Source organism: Centrocercus urophasianus, unplaced genomic scaffold (assembly GCF_019232065.1).
Source record: "Centrocercus urophasianus isolate 14NV4802_14NV808 unplaced genomic scaffold, USGS_Curo_1.0 seq_1, whole genome shotgun sequence".
In the NCBI taxonomy this organism is placed as follows: Eukaryota; Metazoa; Chordata; class Aves; order Galliformes; family Phasianidae; genus Centrocercus; species Centrocercus urophasianus.
In genome coordinates this window covers 1,683,650-1,701,671 of record NW_024884141.1, presented here as the reverse complement: position 1 = coordinate 1,701,671, position 18,022 = coordinate 1,683,650, and the positions used below count along the sequence as shown (strand labels likewise).

At 43.9% G+C, this 18,022-nt stretch overlaps 1 protein-coding gene across 2 annotated transcripts in view; it reads left to right on the top strand.

Moving 5' to 3' along the window:
- Positions 1–18,022, top strand: part of ME3 (malic enzyme 3) — a 119,971-nt gene that overhangs the window by 79,956 nt on the left and 21,993 nt on the right. For both annotated transcript variants that reach the window (XM_042809908.1, XM_042809823.1), the window contains exons 5-6: positions 3,048–3,209; positions 6,123–6,226. In XM_042809908.1, the coding sequence (XP_042665842.1) occupies positions 3,048–3,209; positions 6,123–6,226 (266 nt within the window). The remainder of the gene's footprint in view (positions 1–3,047; positions 3,210–6,122; positions 6,227–18,022) is intronic.

Genomic DNA, 18,022 nt, shown 5'->3' with positions numbered 1-18,022 from the left:
TCCTTCCTTCCTCCCTTCCTCCCTTCCTCCCTTCCTCCCCTCCTCCCTTCCTCCCTTCCTTCCTGTGCTTCCCCTGGGAAGTGCACTCAACACTGCTTTTAGCCAAAGATGCGACCAGAGTTATCAGGAAGACATGTAGCACAGCTGGAAGTAGAAAGCAAGTTCCTCATCGTTCTCACTATTAAACCTGTGGTTTGGTTAGAGGGATCTGCCCTGCTCAGTCAGAGGTTACTGTCCTCTTTGTTGAGTCTTTGTGGAGTTTTGATCAGATGGATGTAAGCAAATTAAAATGTTACTTTAGTATACTTGTGTATCAGGTATCCACTATAGCTTACTTATAGTTTGTTTAGGGTTTTTTTTTAATTCAAAGATCCACAAATAAACGTGAAGCTGGTTTCCCCTGGGTGATACAAGCAGCACTGAAACTGTTCTGTGCTGTGTTTTCTGTTATCCTGTATTTTTCAGTGTTACTTTAGAGATTCTTGGTGCAGCACATCTAACGCAGAAGAAATATTCTCTGTTTCACAAGCATATAAGTGCAGGGGAGATGTTCTTAGGCTTTTCTGCATAGTCAGAATTTTCACAATCTTTAAGGTAATTTGCATCAGCTTCTGGATGAACCTGTAGCAGTGCATGTGTTGCTGCTTTCCCTATTCCCAGTACAGCCCTCTGGTCCCAACTGCATCCAGGGTGTGGTGAAGGAGTGAACGCACACCCAGAAACAGATGGAGCCCACCCAAAAAGAGTTTTTCCTATCACCAACACTTCACACTGACTCAGAAGGAAAAACAAATAGGAAAATGTCCCAGAAATGGGGTAAATGTCCAAATCGTTGTTATGATCATGAATTTCCCATGGCAGGGCTTGTTCAGCCTCTGGCCCAGCAGGTTTTTTAGTCATTCTAGTTTTAATGGTCTTTTCACTGAATTTTCAATTACTTTTAGGAATTCTAAGTCATATTAACAGTGGACTGGCAACAAGACAACAAGCATTCTGCATGTAGGATTTCAAAATAATCCTTATTACATAGAGGTTGTCATTATTCCTGTGTGCATTGCAACCCTGGAATTTGTCATGCACAGTACCACCCTGTAACTGAGTGGCTTTTCTTGCTGAAGGGCAAAATAGATGTAAAAAGCAGAATGGATGTTTCCTGTGTATTTTTAGTTTATCCTCAGGCTTATTCCTGAACTACGCAATGTAGTGTAATTCTGGTCTGTTACAAACCTTGGCTTAGGTTGAGGGAGAAAATAGCCTTGGGAGGTGCACATAGTTTACACTGAATAAGAGTGTGATTGTTCATTGTGCACAACTTTAAGTCCTTCCATGGCTTCTCCCTTTAATCATCTGAAATATGCAGGGCAAGGACACTGAAAGAAATCAGTGTGCATCTTCCTGAAATAGAAAAGTGCAGCAAAAGGTTTTTTCCATTCCTACACAAGGAAATGCTTTGCTGTCCCAGCATTAAAGCAACACATCTGTATTATTCCCACCCAAAAAATGAAGTCCATCTGTTGAGGTAGCAGCTAATGCCCCGTTTTTCTATTTCTTAATACAGCACATTCATGTGTCTTCAGTTTTACATTAACTTTGCAGATCTTCAATTAAAAACTTCTTTGCAGTCTTCTCCTTTGAAATCCAAGCTAGGCTTGAGCTGCCCACAGTCAGTTTGATGAGAGCACTTTCTAGTGCTGGGACAGTGGTGGAAGTCTGTTGGGGTATTTGCAGTTTTTCTCCTCTATGGAACTGCACTGCAGTGTCATCCCGTTCTGGCTGTGTTTCTGAACTGCCCACTGAAGTGCCAGAGCCTGGGGACAAAACCGACAAATAGAGTAATTAGCCTAAAATTTATAAAGCTTGGTGAAACCTGCTTGGTCCTTTACTTCCTAAGGCCCCAGTGCTGTACAGGGCAGGTTGAATAGGTCAGCTTTGGGCTTCTAATTTGGACCTTGGTAAGCATGCTTTTATTTTATCTTTATTATTTTATCTCTTTCTTGTCACAAAGAAGTGAAACAGTAATGAGAAAAACAGGAAGTTAGGGAACAGAGATTCTTGAGAGGGAGCACATTGCACTATTGCTGAAATGCAAGAAATCGGCTGCATGAAGAGTTAAATGGCAATCCCAGCTGGGTGGCAAAAATATCTGGTGTTAAATATGTAATGTATGGGATCCCCTCAGCCCATGCTGCTTGCCCATGCTAATGGCTTCTGTCTTGTAGTTTGGTGTAGCAAAGAGACCCAGATGTAATGAGTTTTGCATTCGTTTTCTTGTGCTGGCTACTCCACTGCAACTCTTCAAGAGTGGGCAGGCATGAACTTGTTACTTCACAGAGGCATTTCATAAGCACAAGCGCTTTTGTGCAGAGCTCTTTTTTGAGGCAAAAAGGAAAGTCAAAGCCAGATCTCTTCTGTGCAGCTGCTGGTTGTGCAGACAGGGGAGCATGAAGAGCCATGCCTGTTTTCTTCTGCTATGTGAGAGCTGAAGTGCTGGCAAGCAGAGCTGCTGCTCTCCCACACTGAGCGCAGTTACCATCAGCCGCATTATCCCTATCCCAAAATGAACAGCCCTGTATCACTAACAGCTAAGAAAGAATCATGGAATCATGAAGGTTGGAACAGGCCTCTAAGACCATCAGTTCAACCCCAGCCCACCCTTACCATGCCTACTAACAATGTTCCTCAGTGCCACATCTCCACAGTTCTCGAGCACCTCCAGGGGTGGTGACTCTACTATTTCCCTGGGCAGCCTGGGTCAGTTCCTCACCACTCCATCTGATAAGAAATGTTTCCTACTAACCAATCTAGACCTCCCCAGGCACAACTGAAGACCATTACTTCTCATCCTATAGACCCTTACCTTTTGTCATATATATAATGTGGTGTTATGTAGAAGGAGCAAATATCCATTGCACAATACAACTGCAAAATGGCGCTGATGTGAAAATCATGGTGCTGGCTTTGTTGTTCGAGCCTTGACAACTCAACAACTCAACAACCCAACAACTCAACAACTGCCTTGACACAGCAGTGTCTTTTGGTCCTCCTAGGCTATCGTGGTGACAGACGGAGAGAGGATTCTCGGTTTGGGAGATCTAGGAAGTTATGGTATGGGTATCCCGGTGGGGAAGCTGGCTTTGTACACCGCTTGTGGAGGAGTTCACCCTCAGCAGTGTCTCCCTGTCCTGCTGGATGTTGGCACGGACAATGAGGTAAGACCTTCATAAACCTGCTGGGGGGAGTAGGAATTGAGATTAATGCTCAGCTGAGGCTAGTTCCCTAAATGTGGAAGCAAAGCCAGAGACTTCCACGATGAGATGATGGCTAGACCAGCGCTGCAGGGAAGTGACCAGGTTGCATTGCTGTGTGATGCTCATGAAACTTTTGCTTTTATTGGAAACTGAAATGAACACTGAACAGCCTCATGGTCCCCTGGAGAGAAGAGCATTGCCATTTGGAGCTGAAGGATCAGCTCCACCTTTCAGCATGGTCGTGTGAGTTGAAAGACTTCAGACAGGAAGATCTAGATTTATTCTTCTTGTGGTAATTGTGAGAAAACAGATACCCACATCTGCACAGAGATGATGGTATTCCAGAAAACAGGGAATCCCTGCTGGGTGGTTTGGGAATGATTAATTGCAGTGTTTTGTCAGTGTGCACACTTGGCTACACGTGATAGCCAGACAGGAGGACTGCATCCGTTTGCAGATTTTTTGCCTTCTGACTCTGGCTCAGAAAGTGCAACATTTTAGCAATGCCAGGATGGACATCAGTGAGGATAACTTTTTTAAAAGGAGTATGCTCTCATTATATGTGATGGCCAGGCTTTGTTCACTGATGTAAATTGTACTTGTGCCTCACTGACCCTGAGGAAACCAAACACGTGTTTCTTGAGAGAAATAGAAATCTGGGGTGTAAAAGCTTTAAGCTTGTTATGAAGACAGATGCTACCATGATGCTAGCATGAGTGCCTGATATTTTCAGAAGTGCTTGCTGGAATTTGAACAGAAAGATGGCAGACTGACAATTAGCTTTTTGATCTCAGTCTCAGGGCTGTTTTATCCCTCTGGCATAGTGATCTATCACAGACTGGTAGAACTTAGGATGTAACCCATCTCAGCCCGATCCACATTCCTGAAAATTGGAATCTCTGTGTTTGGACCTTCTGAGTTCTGAGTTCGGACCCTTCTCACTTTTTGGCAATCCCACTCCATAAAGAACTGCACTTCAGCTTGATTCTTTCATCTCTTCTTCCTCATCCTGCTCCCTCCTGCTTTGCACTCCACCAAGTTTTGCACGCTCTGAGCTCCCCTCCAGAGGCATGTGGGTGTAGGTGCTTCCTTATTCCTTACCCATGGGAAGCTTCTGACCATACATCTGTTTCAATCTTAGCATCTACTGAGGGACACTAAAATTCTAAATGACACCACTGATTTCTGAGGCATCTCCAGAAGTCAGCTGGTGTCAGAGAAAGGCACTACCTGAATCACTCTCTTGGGCACTTTTATTCTGCCTAAGATCAAGTTTAGTTTGTATGTCCTAAATATTCTCTGTGGAAGCAGTTTTCACAGCTGAGATTAAAATATAGAAGTTACTGCTTTCCAGCAGTATAATCAATGTATTCATTTGCAATAAAAGTAATTGAATTATTTCACAGCTTTCTTATAAACCCAGCCCAACCCAACCCTAACTGCATTCTAGTAACATCCTGCCCCACAAGTAAACTCATTTATCAGTATAGAAATAGCCACCTCCTGTCAGAATTCATCCTGTTCTTTTCTGCCTACAGCTATATAGCAAGCCTGGGGCACCTCAGGTAGAACAGAGTAAGTACATCAGACATATTATGTCTTTAGCAACAGTTCCCAGCTCGTCTTTCTGACAGTCCATAATACTTTGTAGACTGCCAGCACATTGGTCTTTTCAGAGCTTGGCCTTTCTCAGCTTGCTATTGAGGGAATGCTGTACTCCATGAACAGTCCCATAGTCCTAAAAGAACAGTCAGAAAACAATGCAAATGGGTCTCTCTGGTTTGTGACCCCGAAGAGTTCAGTACCGCTCTCATCTTTCCTTCTAAGGAAACATCTGTGGCTGTAAAAGCAGATCTAATTTTAGCCCACCTGCCAATATTTGGGGCCATATGGCTGCAGGACAATAGGTCTGCAATGGCTTGTCCCCTTCTCATATTAATGATTCAGTTCCTGAAATCAGAAGGGAAGTTGGGTTGTTACGCAAGTGACTCACTGAGATGTTGGCCCACCTGTGTCCTGCCACTGCCCCATGATTTTCCCCAAAACATCTGTTATTTTCACGCTGAGTCAGTCCTTTTTAGATGGCTTGAGAATCCTCATTTACCATCAGGTGGATTGGATGGTGGTTTGGAGAAGCAGCCTGCTTTTGTATTCACGACAAGCACCAAAAAATGAATGAATCTGTTGTGAAAATCCCATGTGCCTTGACAACTGCAGACAGCTGGAGTGGAGTGCTAGCTGGGTGAGGAGCTTGGGCACACCTCAGCATGCCATCACAGGTTCTGGTCTGCTCTGGGCTAGCATGCAAAAGCCATAGAATCTTAGAATCCTTAGAGCTGGAAGGGAGCTTTAGAGCTTTAAAGGTCATCCAGTCCAACTCCCCTGCAATGAGCAGGAACATCCACAGCTTGATGAGTTTGCCCAGAGTCATTTTGGGTCAGTCATCACTTGAGATGATTTTCACTGCTCAAACTACTATTTATGGTCACAACATCTTTCCCGGTAACCTCCAGTGCAAAATCAAGTGCTAACTGAACAGTAAGCACTTCTCTCACCAAGTCAGCTTTATTCACTGGGAATGAGATACCTCAGCAAGGAGTCATGGTGGAGCTGCCAGGGGGATGCAGAGCTCCACTGCCCACTGCAGTTAAGAAGCATCACACCTTTCTGGCTTTATTCCCACAAAAAGTCAGTTGGTAGCACAGCTGACTTCTTACACTTCCTGCTCACAAAAAGCTACGTGATCTGGTCTTCACTGCCAAGTGAGTAACAGTAATTTGACCACAACAGGCAGACTTCCTTGGATAGGCTGGGCCATAAATCTCCACCCAGCCATGGATGAGATGCTGTCAACAGGATTGCTTTGTGTCCTAGGCTCTCCTGAGTGATCCACTCTATATTGGACTGAAACACAAGAGGGTCCGTGGGAAACAATACGACGAACTGATTGATGAGTTTATGCAGGCGGTTACCAACAAGTAAGTGGTGTTACATACATGGCTGCTCTGAGCTGCTTCCATTTAAGAACAAATGTTGCAACTCTTGAAATAAACATTAGCGTGATGGATGGTTGCAGGCAAAGAAGGGTCGTTTAAATGCAGGTCTCCTGGGTGGCCTACAAATGACTCTTTGTGCTTGAGCACTCTGCGTCAAAATTATTTATGTCTTCAGAGAACTGACATGGGACTGACTATTTATAACCATTTCCTGTCCATATAGGCTGGAGGTGTCAAACATATGCCCCGTGGGCTGTATCTGGTCTCCATCATGCATTTATGAGACTCATTCAGCATAGGCAGAATCTAAACTTCACTTTGTTTATGTTTTATACAGGAAGTTTCTAGCTCTCACCATTATGGGGGAGATCTAATTGGAAATGGCATGCTGCTGAGTGTGATGGTGTCTGTGAGGGCTGCAAGCAGCCTGTCTGTCACTTAGCAAAAACATCAGCTTCCCTGATGGCATGATGAGGCCACGTTTCGAGCATTGCCGTTTTCATGGTGGGACAGACTGCATGCATGTTTCCACTCCTATCACATCGCAGGGGTGTGGGGTCTCTGCTGTACCAGGGAGTCTGATGTGAAAGGAGCAGAGTCACTTCTCAGTGCTGTGTGTGCACCTCTGGCACTGCACTGATTCCCCATTCTGGAAGAAGGGAAAGCACATTAAAATCTGCATGACTTTGTGGAGAGGTTACCATAAGGAAGAAAGTGAGAACTACTCTTTAAGAAGAAAATAATAACTGGAAAGCCCCAAGCTCCCGAGCAGCTTCTGCCCTTCCTAAAGCAGCAGAGGACACTGGTCAGGAATGGCAGAGCTGTATCTGTGCCTGATTCATGGGCTGTTGCTCATCTGTGTATTGTAGGTGTGTTGTAGGGTCTTTCCTTCACAGCCAAAGGAGCTATGTTTGATATTCCCTCGTTCTGTCTTTCCAGCTGGCAGCATATGTGTATTCCTGTATAAATGCAAGGGAGTGGGTGGTACATGTGTCATCAGCACTCAGGTCATCAAGTCTCCCTTGAGGTAGGAGGCAGAAAGCCCAGTGTCTAATGGCTGCCCCTTCCCATCCACTGAGAAGCACGTCTTCACGTACGATCTGACCGCCCGTCTGGATGGATGTAGGGAACAGGGGCTGCAGTGCTGAGGACCATCAGCCACAGCTAATGAACCAAATTTTGAGTGCATCATGGAGAATTTTGGCATCGTGATGTCATCGCTCCTTGCAGCATTATGCTGCACATTGGGCACATACAGGGCTGCAGTTAGGATGGGAGAATCTATGATTCTGTGATCTCTGCTGCTCAGCACCATGATGTAGACATGCCCCATATGACAGCAGGCCAGTCCATTACCCCTCCCAGCTGCAGGTGCCCACAAGCTGTGCAAAATTGCTTCTTCTCAGCCTGCGCTACAGCTGTGAATGTAAACACAGCCATACAGCCCTGCCTGCTGCAAGAATATCTGAGGATGACTGCAACAAAGTCTGTTGTGCCTGTGCCACATGTTGATGATACCACATGTGAGTTCAGTTGTTTGGGGATCCAGTTATGTCTTTCCTCCTTCTCTTTTGGATTGCCACAAACCTCTTGCAGTCTGGAAGTCTCCTGTGCAGCTTTGTGTTCGTGGAGAAATTCTGTTTCCTAAGGGTACTTCTTCTCACAGAAACTATTTGTCAGTTCCTTTGCAGGAGAGCCGCCCACACGGCCAAATCACTGCTGGCTCAAGGGACGTTTGTCACTGACGTGGAATGTGTCCAAATCCACAACAAAGCCAGGGGATTGAAGATTTACTGTCCTAATGGAATAATAATCTTAAGCAGATGTCAAATTTCTAGAGCTGGAGACCACTACAGTCATCAGAAAGAGCTCCTGGTCTCATTACAGCCACCTTATAATGAAACCAGGAGTGTGTCAGAGGCTTCAGAATTAGCACTTACAGTACGTTGAAATAAAGTTCAGCTTCTGGGCAATTTTAGAAAGAAAAGCACTTTCTGAAACACCTGGATAAATTTCTGCATGGTGCCTAAATCTCCATTCATTACTGTTCCACGTAAAATGCATAAAATGACTGAGTTCTCTAATAACAGCTCCAAATTGTGCTTTTCGACCCTACTGGGAGGCAAGCACAAGCAAACTTTGCCCATTGAGCCCGCCCTCTGACCGAATGAAACAGCGTGGCAAGTTGCTGCTCTCTTGCAATGACTAATAGGCTTTGTAGGAGAATATACACTACTTCTGTTTTCTGATTCTCAGTTACCATGGTAAAGGGTAAGGCAGTCTCATTCTTGAACCGGCACATTTTAGTAGGATGGAATAGATATTCACCCATGGTGTCCAAGGATTAGATCAGAGTAACCCGCAGAATTTCTGAGGCCGACATAACAGGTTCAACAAATCCAAGGGCAAGGTCTTGCACTTGAGTTGCAGCAACTCCCCGTTCAGTACAAACTAGAGGATGTAATGATGGAGCACCACCCTGCCAAAAAGGCCTTGGAGGTACTGGTGGATAGGAAGCTGGACATGAGCCAGCACTGTGCCCTCACAGTCCAGAAAGCCAACCGTATCCTGGGCTGCATCAGAAGCAGTGTGGCCAGCAGAGTGAGGAAGGTGAAGTTTTTTACACTAAGGGTGGGAGGCACTGGCACAGGTTGCCCAGAAAGCTGGTGGATGCCCCATCCCTGGAGACTCAAGGTCAGGCTGTATGGGGCTCTGAGCACCTGATGGAGCTGCAGGTGTCCCTGTTCATTGCATGGGGTTGGACTAGATGGCCTTTAAGGTCCCTTCCAACTCAAACAATACTATGATTCCATGATGAGTAATTTAAGGTTGAAATCAATACTCTATGGGAGATACTGCTATGCTGGGGCTTATTCTGGTCACTCCTGTAGTTCCATCATACATGAGAAGTGCAGCTTGGTGGCTCCAAGTGGCAGGAGGTGGTGATGGACGTCCTGTCCCCAGTTCCTGGCCCCTTTTTTGATGCTGGCCTCGGCTGCGCACTGATGGATGCTGAGCACGTAGCCTGAGGCTGAGGCACCAAACTCCAGAAGCCTCATTAAGCTGTCTTAACTTCAATCCTGTTTCCTTTCCCATCAGTGCTCATTAGCAGGGTGACCGGCGAGACAGCTTTCTCTTTATCAGCCTCTGCCATATGGCCAGCACAGAAGACATCAGGAGATCAGGTGCTCAGCTTCTCAAAATGGGAGGAGAGTGAAAATAGCTCTTCTGAGTTAGTTTTTCTTTGTTGTTTTTTTTTTGTTTGTTTGTTCTGGTTTTTTTTATACCTGATTCTTTTTGTCCAGTTGCTCTCCAGTAGCTTTCCAAACAAACACACTCTCAGGTCACTTGTGCTTTCCAACAGGCAGAGTGTGCTCCACAAAGACCACCTCTGTTTGAGCAGTTCTCCAGTACCCTGCATCACAAATTCACCAGCACCTTTCAGAAACAAAATCACCTGTTCCCTTACGTTATTTATTCAGGTAATGTAGTTAGCTTGGTTAACTGAAAGACTGAAGTCTGTAGGCACCAGTAGCCTTCACAAAGCCCTTGTGTAACCCTGACTGCACCTGACGTCTCTCAGCAGATGTGTGTCTGCCAGGAGACCCGCACCCTGTCCACAAGAAGCCTCCAGCTGCAGCCTTTTTGCAGACCCGGTGCAAGGACCACAAAGTTGTTTTGCATAAAAGCACAGGAGTGGCATGGCATCCTTAGTGCTGCTCTTACTGCTTGGAAGCTGTGAAACATGCTCTACAAAGGGTGGGTTGGTTCTGGGTTGTTGTTTTGTTTTGTTTTGTTTTGTTTTGTTTTTTAATTAAGGACTATAATGAATGTTAACTTTGATTTTTCAAGAGTTTTTTTCCAAGAGCTTTGTGATTGGGCTTGCCACGGCCTTGCTCCATATTCTGCATCTAACAGTAGCTGATAGCAGGTGCCCAGGGATACAGCTAAGAGTAGGCATGCATGCAATGGTACATCCTTGGCATACTCCCCAGCTTCCAGTAATCTGAGATCCAGGACATTCAGGGATTTCCTGTTATCTTCGTGCTTCAAGGGTCACTTCCATTGATTTAGCACTCAAATCCACAGCAGGCTCTGTGCCTCAGGGTATGCTGGCTGTCTTTACGTTGATGGAAAAACCTAGTGAGACTCCTACCTAATGTTAGAAATATTGTGCAGCCTAAGAAGATAGTTCCTGTTGGGTTTGTGATGCAGCTCCCTGGAGCGGAATTTCTAAATCCAGGACTTAGGGCTCTAAACATTATATTGGCTGCAACTGGCCTGATTTTGCCAAATTGCCATCTGTTGGCTCATGTTCCAGCATAAAATCAACCACATTTGTGTTTCACAGCGATAACTGTTATTACTGCTTCATCTGCTGTAACAGGCATGGCTTCATAATGTGGATCCGGCTTAATGACCTCTTAATGTGGTCCAGCTTTCACTGTGCTGTAAATAACTTGACAGTCTACAAACCTGACTCATGTTGTTTCCATTTCAAAGTAAAATAGCAGAGAAGATTGCGTTTTCTAACTTATCTCTTAATCTCTACTTTGAGTGATGTAACTTGTGCTGTAAAATAACATCACAATATTGGCTGAGAGTTTCAGAACCAGAAGGTCAACTTTTATTTTAATTCACCAAAATTTTAGTTTTCATTTTAATGTTTCAAATGGAAGAACTTCTCTTCATCTCAGCTATGTGGAAATGTTAAAGTGAAAGGCTTTTTTTTATGTTAAATGTACTATCTATGGTTTGCAGACCACAGGCAGACAAACTCTGCCTCAATCAGCAGCACGCTGCCTGGCCCTCTGCCTCCAAGTAGTAAACCTATCTCTCTGTTGTCTCTATCTATCTGGGTTTCCTTTTCCTGGCCAGAAACACACACAGATATGCAAACACTACAGTCCTGAAGTGATGTTTCCCAGAAATGAATGACACTAGAAAAGGCTGAGCCTCCTGGGACATGTTTATAGTTTTGTCTACCCTGTTATTACAAAGAACCCATAGCACTGCTGCCACCAGAAGACTCATAGTGAAGGAATAGCAAGAATGATCATGGTCTTTGCACCATTTTACATAGGATGAAGAATACTTTTTCCTTCTAAGCCTCTTAGCGTGGCACCAGTGCTTGTTTACATAGGACTGCTGTTGCGATCTCTTCTTCTAATGCAGATAAATGCATATCTGATTCTGTCAAGGTCAACCATGGAATTACACAGGATAGGAGTCTAGTCTTCTACCATTCTATTCATGAAAACTCATTTTCCAAAGACCATGTGGAAATGATTTGCCTTTCCTCTCACTTGATGCCCCCATTTCTACCCACCTGGGCATGCTGTAACACTGCAGAGGTGCAGCAGTGCTTCTTATTAATGCACAAGGACAATTACAGAATCATAGAATCATTAAGGTTGGAAAGACCTCTAAGATCATCTACTCCAACCTTCCACCTACCACCAATATTTCCCATCTGGAGTGCCCAGGGAGGTGGTGGAGTCACCATCTCTGGAGATTCTCAAGGAAACATGGCACTGAGGGACATGGATTAGTGGACATGATGGTATCAGCTCAGTGGTTGGACTAGATGATCTTAATGGTCTTTACAGCCTTCATGACTCTGTGATTCTATGATTACTTCCCAAGCATGATTTTCTCATGATGATGGGCTCTTTTACAGACAATGTGAGTTTTCTTGGAAATCAGAACTTTGGTTGCTGTGGTTGCAATGAACAAAAATGCCCTTTTCCTTTTGGTTGGCAAAGGTGCTGCACAGGTTGTCGGGCCACCCTTGAAGCTCTGAGTTGAGCAAGTCAGTCAAATGCTTCTCAAACTGCAACTGGTGCAGCCTATTTTTTTCTTCTGTGTCCTCATAGCTTAGAATGAGTCTGGATGAACTCGAAGAGGTACATACATGCAGGGATGAAAGAAACAGGTTGCATAATGAGATTGTTCAGGCAATCCCTTGAATAATGAAGCTAAAAGTAAGGGCTTCAGGAAAACATCTGCCTCCCACCTCTGGGATTCACGTTTTCTTGTTTCCACGCTTTGGAAACATCCAGAAGAGATGTGTGTTATCCACTACAGATTCTACTAACAGAATCTTTTGAGTAAGCATAGCTCAGAAATCCAGCAGGTGGATCGTAGCCACACCAGAACAGTGCAGCGATAAACAATTGCATGAATCCTGTGCTTGTGTTCCAGGAAATAGAATAACTTCCTAATAAACAGTTTCAGATGGTAGTTTTTACAATAAACTTGTACCACTGTTAGGGAGACAATCTCTTCCCATAGTTTTGATCAACAGTATGCTATTACATCAAAAATCCAGTTTTGTGCAAAATCTACTTGGCGAGGTCTGGAGAACCAACAGAAATTAATGTGTGGGGCCATTCTATAAACCATTTCTCAGTGAGGCTGTTTTCACAGGAAGGTTTTTGCAAGGTGTGGGTGAGGAAGCCTGAATTTCGATCACAGTCATCTATGGCACAAACCCCCCAAAAATGCAAACAAATGAGACAGCAACATTTACTGTGAAAGACTTATGATGATGATGACTATTATCATTATTATTTTAACGAAGAACTGATGAAGTACATCTTCTTTCCAATTCTAAAACATAGCTAGATGAATTCCAGGGAGGGCAGAGAACAGGTTCACACACGGTCTGGCAGCCAACAGTGAAGCAAGAGACATAGTAAATGAAATAAATAATGACCTTGTAATGTCACCAGATTCATTATTGACACTACTGTGGCTGTGACAGAGTGAGGACAGAAGTGAGGAACTGTTTTTAGAGAGGAATTAGACTGAGTGCTTTATCTGAGAGAGTTGTAACTCCCAAGGTCTCATTTTTGCTGAAAAATGCATGGGTGCTTAAGACATCAACTTGGATAATATGTAGTGTCCATAAAACACTTTGTTACAGTATCTCTTGATTTATCCCCAGTATGTCTTAATTCCTTCATGTCAGAGAAGTGCAGAAATTAACTGCCTATGCTTCCCTTTCCACAGTTGGAAAAGATAAGGGTTACTCCTGCTAAGTGGAGTGCTTCAGTTCCAGAAGGTAGGACTGCAGAGATCCCAAGGGATCTGCATGCAGTAACAGATTTGAATCCACAATCAGGAGGTCAAAAATCAAAGCTTTTTTGAAAATGGGGAAAAAGAGCTGGGAGATGGAAGAAAGAGTATTGGAGAGGGCACATGTTGTATTCCAATGGATGCTGTCAGTCTGATAACCTGATATTGGAGCTTTTCTTTCACGTAAAGGGTGTTTGAATCCTAATGTCCAGGATGCCCAGACAAAGTGATGTTGTAAAGGGGATGAGTCACTGAGAGTCAGGACTTGGAGGGAGCCAACCTTAGCTGGAAAGCATTCAGCCCTGATGTGACCAGCTGCTTTTGGCTTCAGACTCTCCTGACTCTGAACTGGAAATTAGATGAGTCATTGGTGTTGGTAGAAGTGTGGGAGAACCTATGAAAGCTGGCAAAAAACTGAACAGTTTGACCTCAGGAGCTTTTTCCTGATAGAGAAGTTTGCAAGATCTTGCTACTGATCCACTCCCAGCTGTAGCTACAAATGTAAGAATCCTTACATGTGGCAAATGATCTTCAGAAATCCCTGTTCAAACATTCACGTTGCAATCACTTTTTCTATGGAGAAGCATCCTGTGCATATGGACAGTGAGCACGTTATAAATGCACAGATGTGTCCCAAGTGGGGCTGCCTTCAGATCAGAACACACAAGTTAAACAGCAGAACTTCTTCGCTGGTTAAACAGAAGCATACCTCTCTAAAAATGATTCCTCCATATACAGATTACTAATTTGGGTTTCTTAATGGAAATGACGATTTTTCAAGTGAAACACAATAATTTGACAAAGGTTCATCAGTTTCCATTTTAAAAATGTGACAGCAGGTCACATACTGGCTGATGTACTTCATTCCACCCCGAAGTGCTTCTATGTACCCTGACAGGGCACCATGTGGATATCCCTACACATAAGATATAGCAGGGCAATTTCTTCAGAGATAAAGAAAGTAATGACAGGCTTTGAAGGAAACCGAAGCATTGTGATAAGCCCATGACCTAAGTTTTATGGTCTTTCAACCCAGCAGTGGTGATTAGATAACACGGTGAGAGTTATATCTCTTAATGTAGGTGTTTAATAAAGCTAGACATCTAAATTTAAGGTGGTCAATTTAGAATGTATTCACACAGCATGTGGAAAAAGAAGCATCTCCAGAATTGTTATCAGCTTCTACAACTTGCTACTGGATGTGCCTCTTTCTCTCCTTTGAGACGTTGTCTAGCTGAGCATTACTCAGCCAACTTTTAGCTATGTAAAGGTAGTGAAGAAAATCCCACTCTGCACTGCTTTTTTTTGGCTGAATTCCTGTACAAGCAGCAGCTCTCTGACCACCCTTTCCCTTCGTAATAACAACTATTCTCCACGTTATCTCCTAAGCTAGATGTTTTTATAGCATCAGTGCCTATTAAAGCACTTCTGTCCCTCATTCCTAAATTGGCTACGATTTACTTTTGGATGCTACTCAAATACTACTGGTAGAGTGCTCTAAATTCCTGTGGGATGAGGCAGGTTACACAAGCCTTGAGTTGCTGTGCCATGAAGAACAGACAGTAGAACTGAGTCACCGTGTTGCTACTTGGGAGGATGTTATTGCAAATGGCCCCAAGAGTTGTTTTGCTCATGCTCAATTTGTCTTTAGGCTGAACAGCTCATCCTAGAAAGGAGCATTGCACACAGCCACCAAGGGCTGTTAGGAAAGAGCAGGAAGAATGAACTGGTTGGTTTTGAAGACAAAACTCAGTAATTTCATGTTTAACTTCAGTGACCCAGAGCAGCACAATTTCTTTAAAATCCTCTCAAAACCCAAGTAAGATGAGTAGTCCCTGAGGCCCTGAATTTGAACACGATCCCAAAGTTTTCATCCATGATTTAGCTGGGCACATTTCATATAAAGTATCAGGTCTTGGGATCTTGCCATGACCAACTTGTAATTTTTATCAACAAAAACTTGAGTTCTCACATTACAAATCAAGGCTCAGAAATGTGGCTTGCACTTTAAGAGCTTCAGTGGCAGAAAAAAAGAAAATAATCTTCAAAAAATATCTCAATGAAAAGCTTTTGCTTTCCAGCACAAGTCCCTTCATACTGAGAGGACAAAGAGAAATGTTCATGGGTCACCATGCTTTCCTGGTCCTCTGCTTAATCAAAACAATGAAAGATAAAATAGATTGAATTCAGAGCGTTGCCTCATGCTGCAGAGCAGGTATAGGAAGTAAGGAGGGCATTCTCTACTCAAATCTGAAAGTAATATTGAGATTAATACTCTAATAAAAATGACTCTAGTCCAGGCAACCCACTCACCTCCCCTTAGGCACTTTGGAAAGCTGCTCACATGCACATTCATGCTGGCTGAGGTCACTGATTTTATTCACCAAGTCCAATTTTTTAATATTTCCTCAATGTAATAAGACATTAGAGAAGTAGTTTCTTTAGCAACAGAAGTTGCTTAAAGATTTGCTAATGCTTTGCTGTGAGATGGCTGCAGATGTTCTAAATGGTGTGTCTCCTCTCTGTTACCATCCTCTGGAAAACTGCTGTTCTGAGGTCCTTTTTGTATTGTTTGTTCGCACAAAATCCTTGGATATTCAAAGCGTTCATTTTGAGTTCCAAGACTTCATGGAGAGAGAGTGGGGAATCTTCATGCATTGCTCTTCAGAGTGTTGCTTAGTATTTCAGAAGAAATTTTGCTACTGGATGACTCCTTGATAGCTTCCAGAATCTGCAGTGAGAAGACTTAAAGTGCATAAGGAGTCTGTTTCTCAGATATTCTCAGTGTAACTGTAGTTAGCAGGAGACTGCGGGCAATTAAAGAGTATCTTATGCAAGTTTTCAATAGGCACCATTTAATGTTTCTCCTTTCAGATAACAGCCTTAGGACGAGGGGATGGCCTTCAGTTGCACCGGGGGAGGTTCAGGTTGGATAGTAGGAAAAATCTCTTTTCAGAGTGGTGAGGCATTGGCACAGGCTGCCCAGGGAGGGGTTGGTCACCATATCAGGAGGTGTTCAAGAACCATGGAGATGTGGCACTGAGGAACACGGTTAGTGGGCATGGTGGGGATGGGCTGACAGTTGGACTAGAGGATTTGAGAGGTCTTCTCCAACCTCAGTGATTCCATGGCTGTATGATTTTGAGCTGTGTAACACAGCCCGTCATAGGGTGCAGGGAAGAATTTGTCCTGTTCAGAGTCATAAACCAATTGGGGCTGTTTGTTGAGGAGACGAAATGCAAAATGGCACGAAGTCTAGGATTTTTCCATCTTAACATATGGCAAGCTAGAATTTCCCCATCTTAGTGTCTAGATCCTGCTGATTTACAAAGCTTGTTGGTTCCCTAGAAAATCCAAGCTTAAATCTATGTATCCAGGGTGGGAGGAGAGGTGTAACCACAACAGGGACATTGCACAGGCTCTCTCTTGCTCATTTCAGCAAGTCAAGAAGTTGCTGTCTTGCTAGCCAGTATGACTAGTCGTGTTTGCCCATCTGCCCAGAAAAGTTTCACTGCACTCTGACATTGCAGAGTGTGGAGTAAATGTACCTCCAAAAGTAAGAGCTCACAATAATCACAGACCCACCTCAAAAGCACTGTGCTGTATCTCTTTCAGAAGAGGGGAGACCACATACTGAGCATGGCAGACCATCTCTGGTGGTACCCAGGTGCTAGGATGGTCCTCAGACTGCACAAGAGATAAGTTAAAGTTGGCCTTGGTCACAGTATTTCATGTTAACTGGGAAGAAAAGCACTTTCTCTGGGATGATCATAGAATCATAGAACGGCCTGGGTTGAAAAGACCACAGTGATCATTCATTTCCAACCCAATGCTATGTGCAGGATCATCAATCACCAGACCAGGCTGCACCATCCAGCCTGGCCTTGAATGCCTCCAGGGATGGGGCACCCACAGCCTCCTTGGGCAACCTGTTCCAGTGCGTCACCATCCTCTGGGTGAGAAACTTCCTTCTAATATCTAACCTAAATCATCTCCCTTGTGGATATTAACTGGAGTGAGGTGTTGAATTTGAATGGGAGGGATGTAAGGTGATGCTGCCTCTGCACTGCTGTCAGTCCCAGAGAGGCTCACGGCCCCAGAAGAGTGCAGCTATTGAAAGCCCTTCTGCAGGACTGCTGCCCAAGGGTTGCTAATTGGTGTGTTGCTCCTTCCCTCTGCTCATTCCACTGTCCACAGTGCTTATGTAGGAACAGATTATTTATGGCCTGGTTGGATTTTATTAGCAAAGCTTTCATGCAACCTAGTGTCATGCAAGTGCTGGAAGTATGTAGGGAAGGAGCAGTCTGAGTATTTCCCAGTTTTTAGAGACTACACACTTGCTCTGCTATTACTGGATAATTATGGCTGGTTTGCAATAATTTCCTGTCTTTGGTCTATACGGGTCACTAGCTCTCATTGCATGCTGGTTTGCAGTGAAGGAAATGTGTTTCCAAAGCACAAAAATGTGACTATGAAATCACACTATGAATGAAATCAAGTGCTCAGTTCCATGTAATCTTACAAGCAAGTTTTCTCATCTTTTCATCATCTGCAGTTTAAGTGGGCACTTGGCTGTTTTTGCAGTGAAATTTGCTCTATTGAAGCATGGCAAAAGATCATCTCCTACACTTTGAGAAGATCATTGCTAAATATACCAAAAGTATTGTTAAAAATACCAAAATACAATAAAGGAGAGCC